This window comes from Palaemon carinicauda, chromosome 12 (assembly GCF_036898095.1).
Source record: "Palaemon carinicauda isolate YSFRI2023 chromosome 12, ASM3689809v2, whole genome shotgun sequence".
Lineage (NCBI taxonomy): Eukaryota > Metazoa > Arthropoda > Malacostraca > Decapoda > Palaemonidae > Palaemon > Palaemon carinicauda.
Window position 1 is genome coordinate 10,571,891 of NC_090736.1, and position 16,339 is coordinate 10,588,229.

General features: G+C 36.6%; 2 protein-coding genes across 2 annotated transcripts in view; both read left to right on the top strand.

The window, feature by feature from the left end:
- Window positions 1–2,372, top strand: part of AGBE (1,4-alpha-glucan-branching enzyme) — a 101,720-nt gene extending 99,348 nt beyond the window's left edge. Inside the window, exons 15-16 of the mRNA XM_068384402.1 lie at window positions 197–337; window positions 2,211–2,372. Coding sequence (XP_068240503.1) covers window positions 197–337; window positions 2,211–2,258 — 189 coding nt within the window. The 3' untranslated portion in view covers window positions 2,259–2,372. The remainder of the gene's footprint in view (window positions 1–196; window positions 338–2,210) is intronic.
- An 11,962-nt stretch (window positions 2,373–14,334) lies between these two features.
- Window positions 14,335–16,339, top strand: part of Hel89B (histone acetyltransferase 1) — a 203,128-nt gene continuing 201,123 nt past the window's right edge. The window contains exon 1 of the mRNA XM_068384403.1: window positions 14,335–14,678. Within this exon, the coding sequence (XP_068240504.1) occupies window positions 14,668–14,678 (11 nt within the window). The 5' untranslated portion in view covers window positions 14,335–14,667. The remainder of the gene's footprint in view (window positions 14,679–16,339) is intronic.

Genomic DNA, 16,339 nt, shown 5'->3' on the forward strand with positions numbered 1-16,339 from the left:
AAACTATGTGAAATACAGTTTTGGGTAGATTGTGTAATGGTCATTACAAATGTTCTCCAGAGGGATTTTTTATTAAATAGATATACAATGCTGCATATAATTTGTATTCAAAGAACATTGTGGTTGATTGACCAGAATTTCTTTAAATTTATCTAGTAAGAAGAAGATAATGACAAAATAATTTTATTGTTTTCAGATTGGTATAGGAAATGGTGGAAAGTATAAAATCGTACTTGATTCTGATGCAGAGGAATTTGGCGGCCATAAACGTTTGGATCATTCAGTCGAGTTCTTTACTAAGCAAGAGGATTTTAATGGAAGACCTAACAGTTTGATGGTAAGTTTTTGGTCTTTTTATTATTTTGTAGTAGTCAAACAAATTAAACACCAGTTATATACATTGTCACTAAAGTTTGTGCAATTAATTTTGTTATCTAAATAAGTAATGTATGATTATTATTATTATTATTACTTGCTAAGTTACAACCATAGTTGGAAAAGCAGGATGCTATAAGCCCCAGGGCTCCAGCAAGGAAAATAGCCCAGTGAGGAAAGGAAATAAGGAGAAGCTACGAGAAGTTTAAGAACAATAATAACATTAAAATAAATTTTTTATATATAAACTATAAAAACTTGAAAATAACCAGAGGATAAAAACTTCAAAATAACAAGAGGAAGAGAAATAAGATAGAATAGTGTGCCCAAGTGTACCCTCAAGCAAGAGAACTCTAACCCAAGGTAGTGGAAGGCCATGGTACAGAGGCTATGGCAATACCCAGGACTAGAGAACAATGGTTTGATTTTGGAGTGTCCTTCTCCTAGAAGAGCCAATTACCATAGCTAAAGAGTATCTTCTACCCTTACCAAGAAGAAATTAGCCACTCAACAATTACAGTCAGTAGTTAACCCCTTGAAAGAAAAAGAATTGTTTGGGATCTTAGTGTTGTCAGGTGTATGAGGACATTGAAGAATATGTAAAGAATAGACCAGACTATTCGGTGTATGTGTAGGCAAAGGGAAAATGAACCGTAACCAGAGAAAGGATCCTATGTAGTGCTGTCTGGCCAGTCAAAGGACCCCATAATCCTTTGGCACCCTTGAACTTGATCTTTTGGTGGCTGCTTAAGTAGTTATGTAGCAAGCCCAGCTCCCATGCAGGACAGTAAGCATTTTGTCTATGTTAACGGATAGATGTAAGTTTCGAATGATGGCAGAATGACTGGCTATTCTCTTCCATTCCTTCTTCCCCCCTCACAGGGACAAAACGCTTAAAATGTTACTCGCTGGATCTGGCAATGCTAGTAAACTACATTTCTGAGCTCCATTCTTTAAAATCTAAATACAGCATGTTGGTAATAGACAATTCAAATGAGGTAATTGATGAATGAGAAATTTTTTGACTTGTTAGCATTAGTTCTTCCCCATGCTCCTTAGACAAGGGGAACTTCCGTGGAATTACAGTACACGAACCCATTGATCATTATACACTAGGTACAGTATATTATTCCGGACAACTACCTCCTTCGGGGTAAGGAATCCCTCCTTTTGGGGGAAGGGATTCCTCCTTTGACCACGTACCAATCTTATTGAACAGGTCAGGCCCTATCAGCCTATATATTGCTATGATATGCATATAGGAGGTTGCTGGAGCCCTCTCCTTTGCTCCTGTACAGGAGCAGGTATATTGACTTTTCCAGGGAAAAAAGAACCATCCATTTCGGTTCTAGGGGGACCTCTGACCTACCAATCAGTGAGCCTCTATACCTAAAGGACGATGGTTTGTATTTCATGTAGGAATAAATAACAAATATTAAAAGTGATTTGTGTTTTTCTAAGGTATACAAACCTGAGTCTTTAAGGTTTAAACTTCCCTCCTCAACCACCCCCTTTCAGTCCTGAGCCAAAAGGTCATAAATGAAGAGCTTTTGGCATGAAGGGAGGCGGGGCTCTTCACCCTCGCCCTTGGCTTTGTTCCCATCTGTCACTTAACTGCCTTGTTAAACGATTCGGCAGCCATCCAGCTCACACTGAAAACATGCTGTATTCCCTACGTAAAGGATAGTGGTTTGCATAGCTAAGAGAAATGTAAATTACTTTTAAAATTTGAGATATATTAACTATATTTTCTGTTGTTTGTTTATGGGAAAAAAAACATTATTTTGCTTACTTTACAGAATGGGTAAATAATCATTATTTTGCTTAATTTACAGATATACCTCCCGAGTAGGGTCGCCATTGTTTTTGCAAAAGCAGATTGAAGCGTATGTTGACATATTAGAATATATTGTTAGAATTTACTCTACTCACACTTGTTATCATTCTGTAAGTATAGTTTTAGGGTGTGCAATAAAGCAGATTTTATAATTATGGTTTGATTGAGTTTTATAAATTCCTTAGAAAAAGGAAAATATTTCTTCCTTTTTTTTTAAATGACCTGTGCAAAGGGATTTTAGTGTTAGAAGACCTGTCACAAAGGAAATAATATTGGTATCTTTCATCACATTTTGCAAAAAATGTAGTTAACTATCATTTCCATTACAGTACTCTTTAAAGACTTTATACCTGAAAAAAAGAAATATGGAAGACAAAAACTGTACTAGACCCACTGAAAAGAAAGGGTATACTATAACTGCATGTAGATGTTTGAGTTAGGCAAAACATACCTCTAAGACAGAAATAAAATTGTCGTCACCAGCTTTCAAAGATCTTAACTTTTTACTATACAGTATTCATTGTGGCATAGTGATATTGTTTGCAACTTTCCACTGAGTTAGTCCAAAGTAAAATCCCTGCTGAAAGGCATTATAAAATTTTATGGCTACATGACTTTACTGCTCCTTTGAGCAAAAGATGGATGGTTTGGGGGCTTAAGTTTATCTGCTGAGCCATCAGAAGCCTTCTGTTTTATGAAAGTCACTATTTGGCATTTCAGTCACCTTATAATATCAAATCTAAAATATAAAAATTCAGATCAACATAATATGGTGTGAATTAAGTGCGTCGCTTCAGTTACAGAGTCGCCATCTCTTCAATTGTGAGAAGTTATTTGCACAATTGGGAATTTGTCAGAGAGCCCAGGAGCCAAGAGTGTGTAAGACAGCAAAAGGTTCAACATTATTATCATGCCTGATCCTCACAGAATGTATTTCTGTATTGCTACTGGGGCAATAGTAGGGGTTGCAAAATGACATTTATTCATGTGAACTACGGCAAGGCCAAAAGGACAGTAGTTCAGAATGTTGCATTAGAAGTCTCCTGACTACTGAATGGAGAAATAGATTTATTCATGTGAAGAGTGGCAAGGCTGGAAATGGTCTCAATTAGGACTAATTGAGACCATTTCCAATATTTTCATAGCAGTGTCAGTATATTTAAGTATTGATAAAAGTTGACAAAATTAACAATTGATCATACTCTGATACAAAAAGCAGAATTCTTTACTAACTTGAAAAGAAACTTACAAAAAAATACAATAAAAACAGATGTGAATAATATTTATTATATTATTCCCATACAAAATGAACTAGTAATATTATCAGAAACTCAAGGCTTATAACACATTCAATCCTATTTATTTTTGTCTCGAGCATTTCAGGAAGATATATATAATTTTTTGCAGCTGATAATAAAGGTGTATATTTTCTCCTTGTTTATTTTGCTATTATAAAAATTTGAAAATGAAAGTGTTATTCAATCCCAGTCCTCTTATGGTACAGAGGTATAATGCTTTAATGTTATTTTTTTTATAAATTGAGATTATTACCTGCTATGGTTTGGCCATGTTGAGAGAATGGAAAATGGCTGTCTGCTAAAGAAGGTGATGAATGCAAGAGTTGATGGGAGAAGTACAAGAGGAAGTCCAAGGTTTGGGTGGATGGATGGAGTGAAGAAAGCTCTGGGTGATAGGAGGATAGATGTGAGAGAGAGGCAAGAGAGCGTGCTAGAAATAGGAATGAATGGCGAGCGATTGTGACGCAGTTCCGGTAGGCCCTGCTGCTTCCTCCGGTGCCTTAGATGACCGCAGAGGTAGCAGCAGTAGGGGATTCAGCTTTATGAAGCTTCATCTGTGGTGGATAATGTGGGAGGTTGGGCTGTGGCACCCTAGCAGTACCAGCTGAACTCGGCTGAGTCCCTTGTTAGGCTGGGAGGAACGTAGAGAGTAGAGGTCCCCTTTTTGTTTTGTTTTATTGTTGATGTCGGCTACCCCCCAAAATTGGGGGAAGTGCCTTTGGTATATGTATGTAGGATTTTGAATCTAGGTATAGTAGAAAGGGAAAAAATCGCATTATTTGTCTTCTTCCTCGGTATTATCACTATCCTCGCTCCATACACTGTCTGTAAACTCATGCTCCTCAGCCATCATTTGGTCCTAATCCTCTCCATTGTCAGCTTTAGTTATAGAGCTGGGGACAGGGTTTCCAGTGAACCATAGGGGCTGGAGACCATCCCCAGTGTTCGTCCATCCATAGTTGACTGGACTCTCCCCACCAGTAGGATTAACCTCGGCTTGTTTCCACATTATTATTATTATTATTATTATTATTATTACTGTACTTGCTAAGCTACAACCCTAGTTGGAAAAGCAGGGGGATATAAGGTCAGAGGCTCCAATAAGGAAAATAGCCCAGTGAGGAAAGGAAACAAGGAAAATGAAATATTTTAAGAAGAGTAACAATATCAACTTGAATATTTCCTATTTAAACTATATAAACTTGAACAAACAAGAGTAAGAAAAATTAGATAAAATAGTGTGCCCGAGTGTACCCTCAAGCAAGAGAACTCTGACCCCAAGATAGAGTAAGCATTTCATAGAATGGAGGAAGGGAGGCACAGTTAATCTCCTTCATTCTCGCCAGTGGATCTGTTTGCTTACCCCTGTACATATGTATGAAGGCCCCAGCAAGGAAAAATAGCCCAATGAGGAAAGGAAATAAGAAAATAAAAACTACAAGTGAGGTAGAATTATTCGCTAAATGGGAGAGGCAAAGGGCAATTAAGTTATTTGAAAATGGATTTTTCACCACAGAACTTGCAAACATTCAAGAAGAAATTAAAGACATATGTAAAAAAGCAGTTATGGTATTGAAAAGGTAAGTTGGAAGTTACTGTTATAGTGATGCAGAATACTTAAAAATTATAGGGAAAAGTGCAAGTGATGATACAAGCATGAAATTTGACCTAACGATCCTCTTTGACCTTCTGTCTCATCAACCTCCAGCCGCACAAAATTTTTCAATTTTCCAAGATGGCCGGCTAGTTTTCAAAATGGCTTGTGAAAATCTAACCATTGAAATCTAATTTGTTCATGTTCAAATTCCTCATTCACTCCCAGTTTATGTTAAAATATTGAAAGGTACAAAAGCAATGGCAGCACAATCTTGGAAGTTGACTTCTTTCTTGGAGGGAGATTGTAAGACTAACCGGATGCTTGTTGTTTGTGCCAAGAGGGCACACGTGAAAGACTAGTGGATGCATCTAGTGCTGGCTGAGTTACCCATGCTACAAATATTCCTGAATTATATAAGTTAATTGCAATGCCTGTACAATCTCATCCTAAAAGTCTTCATGAAGTGATGTCAATCTGTAGACATTTGAAAATAACAAAACTATACATATGTATCATGTATGCTGAAGTTCAAAATCACAAAAGTAGCAAGGAAAAGGAAGTTATTGTATAAGACAAAAGAATAAGATGAAGATCAGCAAAATTCACATATAATACCCAGAAAGTAGGTAATGAAGATGCAGAAGAATCTGAGACTGAGAAAGAAGGAATCTGCTATTTTGTAACACCAGCCCCAATCAAAATTTATGATTGGCCGTGATATTGTCCTTACACAAAAAGTTCCAATGATTTGTCTTCATCCTACTAGATGAGAAACTTGTGGCTAAACTTGTGCTAGAGATATTGTTTCCCAGAACCACATGTATCACCCATATCTGATAAGGCATTTATGACAGGGAAAGGGCCTGGCTAAATTCCCAGAAAATTTGATATGATTATATGCAGTACAGATAAGAGGCATGTGCCCATCCTGTTGCTGAGCTTGAGATGTACATAAGAGTCAAGCAGTTGACTACAGGTGGGTGCTGTTATTTTAGATGGTAGAACTGTATGATTTGTGCTAACAAGGACTGGAACAGCTAAATGTTGATGCTTCCTTTGTGCACCAAGCACCGTTACAGGAACAGATACTTGCATGTATCCCAGATTGATTGATTGATTTTGAGTTCTCTGGCATCCTGACATCAAAGGTCATTGACACCGCTGTATCCCAGAAATGGATGCCTTCAAAAAAGGAAGAGATTTGGTTTATTTATAAGGGGAAAGTAGGAGAAGACGTAGCATTTGGTTGGTTGTTGTATTGTAGCCAACAATTTATGTTGGCACGGACCTTTCTTTCCCTTGTTCGGCCCGTAGGTGATCTGAAAAATTCAGAAGGTTGGTTGTTAGAACAAAAGGAAATTTGAAAGGTTTTTAATTGTAGAGACAGGTGTGAACGGAGGAAAGATGATGGTGGTAGTGGAAGGGGGCCATCATGTCGCGGATAGTGGTACAGTAGTTTGAAAGATTGTAAGGCCTTTGAAATGTAGAGAAATGTTGCAGGTGGTGCTTTCCAACCCTTTACTCCCCACGGTCCCTGCGGAATATCTTGGTAGTAGAAAAAGTTATGGAAAAATACAGGGGATGATGTGTATAGGGCCTCACAGTGAGGGGATGAGACGAATTTAAATGAGAAATTCAGAGGTTATATTACCTCGGGGGAGGTAGGTTTGAAAGCAACTGTCTGTGAATTTTCATGTTTTCGATAATTGCTTTTGCCAGTGTGGCTGCAGTCTTTCTGGCGTGTTGCGAGATGATGTCCGCTTGTAGGTTACTCCTCAGTTGTACTGTCTCCCTACATTCTAGTAGGTAGTGCAGGAGTGCCTGTTGTGGTGTAAAATCACAGTATTCACAAGGTCTTTCATTGTTTTCTAACATCTCCCAATTTGCTTTGTATCCCAGCCTGAATCTATGGATGCATACAGCCTGCTCTCTTGGTGTGTGTCCGTCAATGGGGGGAGGCACTAGATCTGTGGCCCATTTGTACCATGTGGCAGAGGGGGAGTTATTCCCTATCCACTTGTGTAGGTCCTTAATTAGATTTTCTTTGAGCTGTGGCTTAATTTTATTTTACATTTATTGCAGTGCAGGCTGTATGTGCACCTGTACTCTATCTATGTGTCTGGTGCTTTTGGCTAGCTCATCTGCTTTCTCATTCCCTGGTATTCCTATGTGACTGGGAATCCAGTTGAGAGTCACAGGTCTGCCTCTTTCATTGTGCTGATATAAACGTGCTTTGATATCAGCTAGTGAGCCTTGTTTTATTTGTTCTTTTCTTGTTGCAAGGCTTGCATTGAGGATCTTGAGTCAATATGGATGACTACAGGTCCTTCTTCACTTTCAATGGAATGTTTTAGTGCTTGTTGTATTACAACAAGCTCTTGTCTGCTTGGTGGAGGCATGGTTAGATGTTCTCCAGCAGATCGTGAAGTTGTCGGAGTATACTGCAGCTCCTGTCTGAATTCCAGGATCTACAGTATCATCGGTGTAGTAGGTCTGCGGCCCTGCAGTTTCTGAGCTCCTGATTGCTTCCTGGGCCGCAGTTCTTAGTTACTCCATTGTGCAGTCTTCCTTTGCTCTAGGAAGCTTTGTGTACCTAAAGGTCGCCACTTCTTTCTTCCAGGAGGGGGGATGTGCTGTGCGCCCTGATTTATGTCTGGGCTTAGTTGCAAAATTTCTTCAGCTATTCCCAGGCTCCTTATGTTATTGCTGTGATCCTTGCCATAGGAGCTTGGGGTCTGGATCTCAGGGTGCATTGTGAGCTCCTCTCGTACTCTCTCTTTTGTTATTGAGTCTCTAACAGAGAGAAAAATATTTTTGTTATTGTGGATGCATTTCTCTGTGCAATCCTGTCTTCTAGAGATGGCAGGTTGGGTTCCAGCCTGATGTTGCACAGCCTTGTCCACGTCTAGCGTGTGACTACAGTTATGCACTAAACGTGGCCAAAGCAGCCAAGATATCGAGGAGAAAGCAGCTGCTTGAACATGAAAAAGCATTTGATGGAACCTTTATAGCATACACTTAAAAAGAATCGGTACCACCAAGTTTGTTGGAATTTTTAAGTGTGCTGCTAACACGTGGTTATATAGAATTCTAGCTTGAATATGAAACATCATCTATTGATCTAGAATTTGCACAACTTTTGCACTTCAGCTATCGGAAGACTCCAGCATCTTCATCATTTACCAGACTTTCCAAGTCAAGAGAACCTCCATTTCCATTATACTTTGGTTTCTTGGTCTTTGCAAAAACCAGAAAGGATCAATTAATTGATACATTTCATCAACATGGAATCAGCATCAGCTACAATATGGTATTTGAATTGAATAAAGGGTTCAGAGAAGCAGCTGTAGCAAGAGTTGTTGAGGAAGAAGTAGGTTTGATCTCTTTAATTTATGAGCAGCCCAAGAGGAGAAAATGGTCAGATGATAAGTCATTAACCCAGATTTGAATGATCAAAGTATATACCGGTAATTCTTTAATCTGCTACCCTCCCTTTAAATTGTTTCCTTTTTTTCAACCACGTGATAATAACTTGAAATCCTACAGCCATAACGAATAAACAATTATCTGTAATAGAACAATTATCTTTCAAAGAAGAAGAATCTGAGAATTGATATCAAATAAATGTGTTTCCTCAATGTTAAAGAAAATACGCTTTAGAAATAAATCCAATTTCCCTACTTGTGTATTTATTGATAAAGTTGAAAAGAAAACAAATAATGCTATCAATTTTCCCCCTGGTAATGGCAATCAGCGTTTATTAATCTCTCTCTCTCTCTCTCTCTCTCTCTCTCTCTCTCTCTCTCTCTCTCTCTCTCTCTCTCATATATATATATATATATATATATATATATATATATATATATATATATATATATATGTGTGTGTGTGTGTGTGTGTGTGTGTGTGTGTGTGTGTGTTGATTGCCTTATAACTTTATATATAAGGGTGAAAAAAAATTAATGGAAAAGACTAAAATTGTTAAGGAGAGATCTTGGTTCGATGGGGGGGGGGAAACTTTATAGTAAGGGGGAAAAATACGTAAAGAAAGTGCAGGGGTGGAATACAAAACCGTAAAGTGCCAATATATTTACCTATTAAGGTGAGAAGCGGAATGCTATCAGAAGAAAAAAAAACACAACAGGCGTAAATAAGTTATAATGTCTCCCGAATGGTAGAATGGGAAAAGGTTAAAGGGTTTCAGTTCCATCAGAATAGATACTCACCAGAACGTCAGCCGGGGAAGTCCAACCCCCCACTGTGGTGCCCTACCACAGCAGTAGCCTCCCCAGTAAACAGTTTAAACTCACGGCCCTGGGCGGGGATCGTTCTCTTTCCACGCGAATGCGAGGCAAACACGTTACCACTGTACTAGCCAGGTTTCCAGATAACTGTTGCGACCAAGAACAGGCTAATAAATTTTCTAGAATTCTTTTAAAATAAAATAGCTATGCTAGACATACTTACAAAATTGACAATATTTAATAATATAACAAAATATAGATTCATCAGGATCATTAAAATGGCAAAGAAAACAAATTGGGTGATTGATAAGATGCCAATATTCGAAGTAATTCGAGGTGAAACCTTTCTTGTCTTGCCAACATAGTTACAAGAATAGTAAAAAGAATTATATCAATGAATGTAAGCTTCCCAAATCTGAGAAAGTGGCTATAGTTACACTGGTCATGAAAAGTACTCTTAGATTATTAAGACTTAGTTTCATGCAGACCTATTTCGAATCTATCCTTTATTTCAAAAGTGCTAGAAATTGTAATTTTTGGACAACTAATCAGTCAGAAAAAATAGAACTTTGCCAGATAACCAGTCTTCTTACTTAAAATTATGCTCTACTGAAACTGCTATCTGTTCTGTTGTAACTGGAATGGTGGATGATAGCAAATGTGGTATTTTAATATTACTCGATCTTAGTGGTGCTTTTAATACAGTTGTGCATGAACTGCTACTAAATGATTTACGGTCATTTGGTGTTGAGGATGAAGCTTTAGAGTACCTAAAAGATAACTTAATTGGCAGAAACTATTGTGTATGAATTGGAAACTCTCATTCGTCGTATAACTAATTGAAGAGAGGTACCTAAGGATAGTGAACAAAGTCCAATCTTACTTTGTATCATCTTTTAGGAAGCGAATGAAAGTGACATTTTCTTTAACTATTTTTCTCCTATATTAGCCAAATAGAGAGCCTAGGCACTTTCAATATTTTCTCGAGGAAATAAGACAAGAAGTTAAATGCTCTGAACGATTGACAGGAATAAAGTGACAGCTTCTCCCAAGGTCTATGATCAAAGTCGCTAGCTTAGCTCACGCCGAAGGCTGGGGTGACTTAATTCATCCCCAGTGACTAGACCTAACATATTTAGACCTTGTAAATACTTAAGGATGTATAGGCCTACGACAAAATAGGTCTTACTGGTCCTGTAGGACACAGGGTTCAAATGTGTGATAGGACCAGGAAAACAGACTTCAAATTAAGTAAAGTAGACATTAAGTATAATTATATATAACAAAATGTATATTTTGATGTGTAATGTATAAAAATAATAAACTGCTTAACACCGAAAAAATATTCTTGGGAGGCACTGTGGGCTTCCATCTAACCTACTCATACTTGTTTTTAATATATATATATATCAGGTCTCATTTCACATTTTCCTACCGATTGGATATTCAAAATACCATTATTGTTTATAGTTGTTATGCATTATCATTGCATTTTTTTAATCTACTCTTTCTTATACAGGATATCCTGTAGGCTATGCGTGTTGACACATACTTGCTTTCTTGGAGAGCTGTTTTCCAAGTCTTATCACTCAAGGAAACTGTGCACTGCTGGGTCCACAAGATTTGTTTATATATATATATATATATATATATATATATATATATATATATATATATATATATATATATATATATATATATATATATATATATATATATATATATATATATTTATTTATTATTATTATTATTATTATTATTATTATTATTATTATTATTATTATTATTAGGCTACTTGCTAAGCTACAACCCTAGTTGGAAAAGCAGGATGCTATAAGCCTGGGGACTCCAACAGGGAAAATAGCCCAGTAAGGAATGGAAACAAGGAAAATAAAATGTTCAAGAGTAACAACATTAAAATAAGTATCTCCTGTATAAAATATAAAATTTTTAATAAAACAAGAGGAAGAGAAACAAGACAGAACAGCGTGCCCGAGTGTACCCTCAAGCAAGAGAACTCTAACCCAAGACAGTGGAAGACCATGGTACGGAGGCTGTTTAGAGTATCACACTGTGTATTCCAAGTTAATTGTCAAGTACTCATTATCAAAGCACTTAAAAAGCAGGAGTCTCCAGTTTCTTTTTTAAAACCTTAATATGATTTTTCTTTTTTTTTTTTTTAGATGACTGCATGGTGCTAGTTTATTATGTAGTCTTGGGACCGAATATTTGAAAACTATGGAACCCTCATTATAGGTAAATCTTGTCTCAAATAACTCGAAACCACTTGTAACTATTCTCATGTCGACACGATTCGTTCGGTGCACGATGCGTAGCAATTCTCTTGGAACGTTTAGACGTCCGGTTCTGATAACTTGATGAGTCATTACACATACCCTAAACTGTTCTGGTTTTAGTAAGCATCTCGTGTAATTCAATTTATACAGTAGTAATCCTTTCTTGGGATGGAAAACCTTTTATCAATCTTTTGGCCTTTGTTTATTATATTTTGTAATTTCCTAAGTTGCACTTCTTGCTGACTGTAATAGATACAGTTACATTAGTCAATCGGAAGTTTCTTGACAGAATATCCCAGATTTTTTTTTAAAGCAACATTTCTAAGGTGATATCCAGCGATTCTTACTACATTATTTATTCAGGCACTGAGGGACAAATTACAGTGAAGTGATACACCTAGGCCTATAGGTCACGATCTCTACTAGATATATGGGACCGGGTTGTTAATAATATTTACTTGGGTGTCATCTAAGTTTTTTAAGTTGTTTTTCTTTCATACCACCATTAATTCCGTTTTATTTCCATTTAGTTTTAGTTGTTTAATTGGCATACAATTTCTGATACTAATAAGAACGTGGTTTAAAGTTTCAACATTATCATTACTGTCATTTATGAAGAAGGGAAATTTTGTATCATCATTGAATAGTTTAAACTTCATTCCATGTCTGTGTAGTACTTTTGGTAGACCTATAGTATAGATACAAAATAAGATTGAGCCAATAGCACACTTCCCTGACGGTACCTCTCTGCTTAATCATTTATATTATGAGTAAGATTTTCCAATTCGTACACAGACACGGTAGTTTTTCTCAACCAAGTGATTATTTTGATAAATGAAAAAGAACTCGATATTCAATACCAATGAATGTAAATCATTAAGTAGCAGTTCGTGCACAAGCGTATCAAAAGTAGCACTAATCAGATCGAACAATATCCATCATTTCCATTATTATTATTACTTACAATACAACCCTAGTTGCAAAAGCCGGATGCTTTAAGCCCAGGGTCCTCAACATGGAAAATAACCCGGTGAATAAAGGAAACAAGAAAAAAATAATGTTTTAAGAACAGTAAGAACGTTAAAATAAAAATTTCTTATATAAACTATATAAAAAAAAACTTTAATAACAAAATGAGAGGCAATTACATGGAATAGTGTGTCCAAGTGTACCATCAAGCAAGAGAACTCTAACCCAAAAACAGTGAAGACAAAGCATATATAGCTGCCTCCATAAAATATAATTAACAACAATGCATCGACGTCTTTTATATGAATATCTTTAAACTATAATTGTTCAAGAATTACACATTCTAGCACTTTTGCTGTTAAGGGATCACGAAATAAGCACCTGCTTATTTATTTGTTTTATGAAGGTACTGAATTGCAACACCAAAATTCTCGTATTACTAAAATGTTGATAGGCCTAGGCTACTTGCTTTAGGTAAAATTGTTGCTTTAATTTTAGCATTAATTTTTCAGCGTACGAAGCTACATTAACCCCCCCCCTTCAGTGTAAATACACAAGCAGCAGTATTTTTAAGCAGTGTAAATCCTGTAAAGTCTACGCCGTTGAAAGGGTTTGAAGACATTTTACCCGTATTTATAGAATCTTATTTACTTATCGTTTTAAAAGTTCGATTCTATATTCTCTTGTATGTATAGAAGAGTTATAAAAAGAAGTCTGAGTTCTGTTAAAATAAACAATCCACATTTTCATCTTTTACATTTGTTGGTTGAAGGCGAAAGGTACAATATAATATGCTTTCTCATTAAAGCAGCCGTATTTATAAGCAATTTTCTCATACACGATTAAACAAGCCATTTATGGTGTAAGATATATTTGTTAAAGTTTTTATAGTTTATTTAGGAAATATTTATTTTAATGTTACTGTTCTTAAAATCTTTTATTTTTTCTTGTTTCCTTTCCTCACTGAGCTATTTTCCCTGTTGGGGCCCCCGGGCTTATAGCACCCTGCTTTTCCAACTAGGGTTGTAGCTTAGCAAGAAACAACAACAATATAATGTTACTGTTCTTAAAATAATTTATTTTTTCTTGTTTCCTTTCCTCACTGGGCTATTTTCCATGTTGGGGCCCCCGGGCTTATAGCACCCTGCTTTTCCAACTAGGGTTGTAGCTTAGCAAGAAACAACAACAATGATAATAGGATTTATAAAAAATAAAATGGGTGTCTTGCGTATTTAAATTTAGCGGTAAAATGTTTTATAATTTATTAAGGAAATATTTATTTTAATGTTAGTTCTTAAAATATTCAATTTTTTCTTGTTTCCTTTCCTCACTAGGCTATTTTCCCTGTTGGGGCCCCCGGACTTATAGCACCCTGCTTTTCCAACTAGGGTTGTAGCTTAGCAAGAAACAAAAACAATATAATGTTACTGTTCTTAAAATAATTATTTTTTCTTGTTTCCTCTCCTCACTGGGCTATTTTCTCTGTTGGGGCCCACGGGCTTATAACACCCTGCTTTTCCAACTAGGGTTGTAGCTTAGCAAGAAACAACAACAATGATAATAATAGGATTTATAAAAAATAAAATGGTTGTCTTGCGCATTTAAATTTAGCGGTAAAATCTTTGCGCATGCGCAGGTGAAAGGTAGCTGAGAATGTAGCCAATCAGAGTGCGAGGATGGTAACAAAACGCGTGAACGGCACAACATGGTGCACAGTATAAAAATGACCATGATGAGTATACGATCTCCTGGCAATAAAAGAACCATTTTCAATAGGGATTTAATTAGTCTTTATTACTTTGTTTGTTGTGAATACAGTGTTGTGATCCGATTCTTACGTACTTTCTGTTATGGAGGTGGATGTGAAAGGGCCATTTCACGAAATAAGTAACTAAATTAAGAACACTTACTGGGACAATCTAGGCTTAGCCACCTCTTCTTAGATTGTACCCTTAAAACACATCAATCGTCCCATCTCTTATATGTACTATTAGGATGCCATCGCCGAAAAGAACTGCTTAATAAATGAAATATCTGAAGGCAGGAGAAAATGACCAGCAGGTGAGAAGACATTTTGGGCCAAGAGAAATGAAGTTGTTCAGGAATGTAACGCTGAAGTGGGCGGCCTTGATCTGGCCAGGCATGGTCTACCTCCTACTAGACTACTGGTGGGGCTACGCCCCTCTGGTCCCTACCCTTAAAACCCTGTTCACATTGCAAACTTCTTTTTACAAATTTAATTTAGCAATTTCCAATTACATTCTCTTACGGCCTGCCAACGCAAGAGCCCGTGTCTTAACACGAAATAAGGCAATCTTAACACAAACGCACACACTATTAATTAGTTTTTTGTTTCTTGGTCCATGATGCTTTTATTTTGCTCAAGTTGCCTTTCTTTGTTATGTGCAAATGCCAATAAATACGAGAGATTGATATATATAGTATTAGCGGGAATTCGCAATTTCAAACTCCTTTTGTTTTGACAGGTTTGACCGTTATGAATGGCTGTCGTATTGAATGTCATTCGATAACCATAACATTAAACATCCAATAACAGAGGCCAAGGGTCAATGTGTGAGAAATTAATCATTTCATGATTATCAATTCTATCTATGAACTCGACATCTTAAATTTGCTTTCAGAAATCGCAATAGAAGTAACTCGTAACGGGATTTGGTGGCAGGTGGAAAGTTGACCGAGGTGGATTGCATGTCATACGCCTACGGCAAACTCTATTTTAAGGAAATTTCCAACATATGCTATGTCCATTTATACACGCTACCATTCTCTTATAATTTACTTACGTCGTTTAAAGTCAGTAAGCTGATAGGCTGACCCTTTTTCCGAGATAAGCGGCCGTAGTTCCATATTTATAGGACTACTCGTATATAGAAAGGTTGCGAATATCAAAGAGTTAAATATAGGTCTAGTTTCAAGTAATCTTATTATATTACTATGGATTAATTTTTACAATCTAAACCCTGGCGCTGGATTATACAGTCAATAGATACGTTGTTGTGTGAGACCACTTGTCAAGATTAGCCTAAAATGTAGACTGGTCTGTTTATCTCCTCTGTCCTTTTCTTCTTTGATTCTGGCAGATTGTAAGCTTATGGTAGCTCTAAAAAAAGTAAAGAATGTCAGTTCTTGTAATATTTAAAATGGGACTAGTGTTTAACCCAAAGTCAGTCATGTAAAGCATTAAGGCCTATGTTAGGTTAAGTTTATATAGGCTAATTGGTTAGGCTAGTAATGTAGTATAGTAGTTTTGATTTAGATAATTTCTCTTGAAATATTTGAGCCATATATTTCTCCACATTTTTATTTTTTGTTTTTGTATTTCTGACCATTATTGTTAATGGGAACTCCTTTTTTTTTGTCTTCATATCACAAACTTTATTTTGTTAGCATAATAAAGCTGAAGAAAAAAGTGTATTTACCCTCACAATATATATATATATATATATATATATATATATATATATATACACACACACACACACATACACGCACCAAGGCATTTCCCCCGATTCTGGGGGTTAGCCAACATCAAAAATAAAAAGAAAAGTAGAGGTGCCTTTCCTCTACGTTCCCCCAAGCCTGACAAGGGACTCGACCGAGTTTGGCTGGTATTGCTGGGGCGCCACAGCCCACCCTCCCCCAACATCCACCACAGATGAAGCTTCGTAACGCTGAATCCCCCACTGCTGCTACTTTCGGGG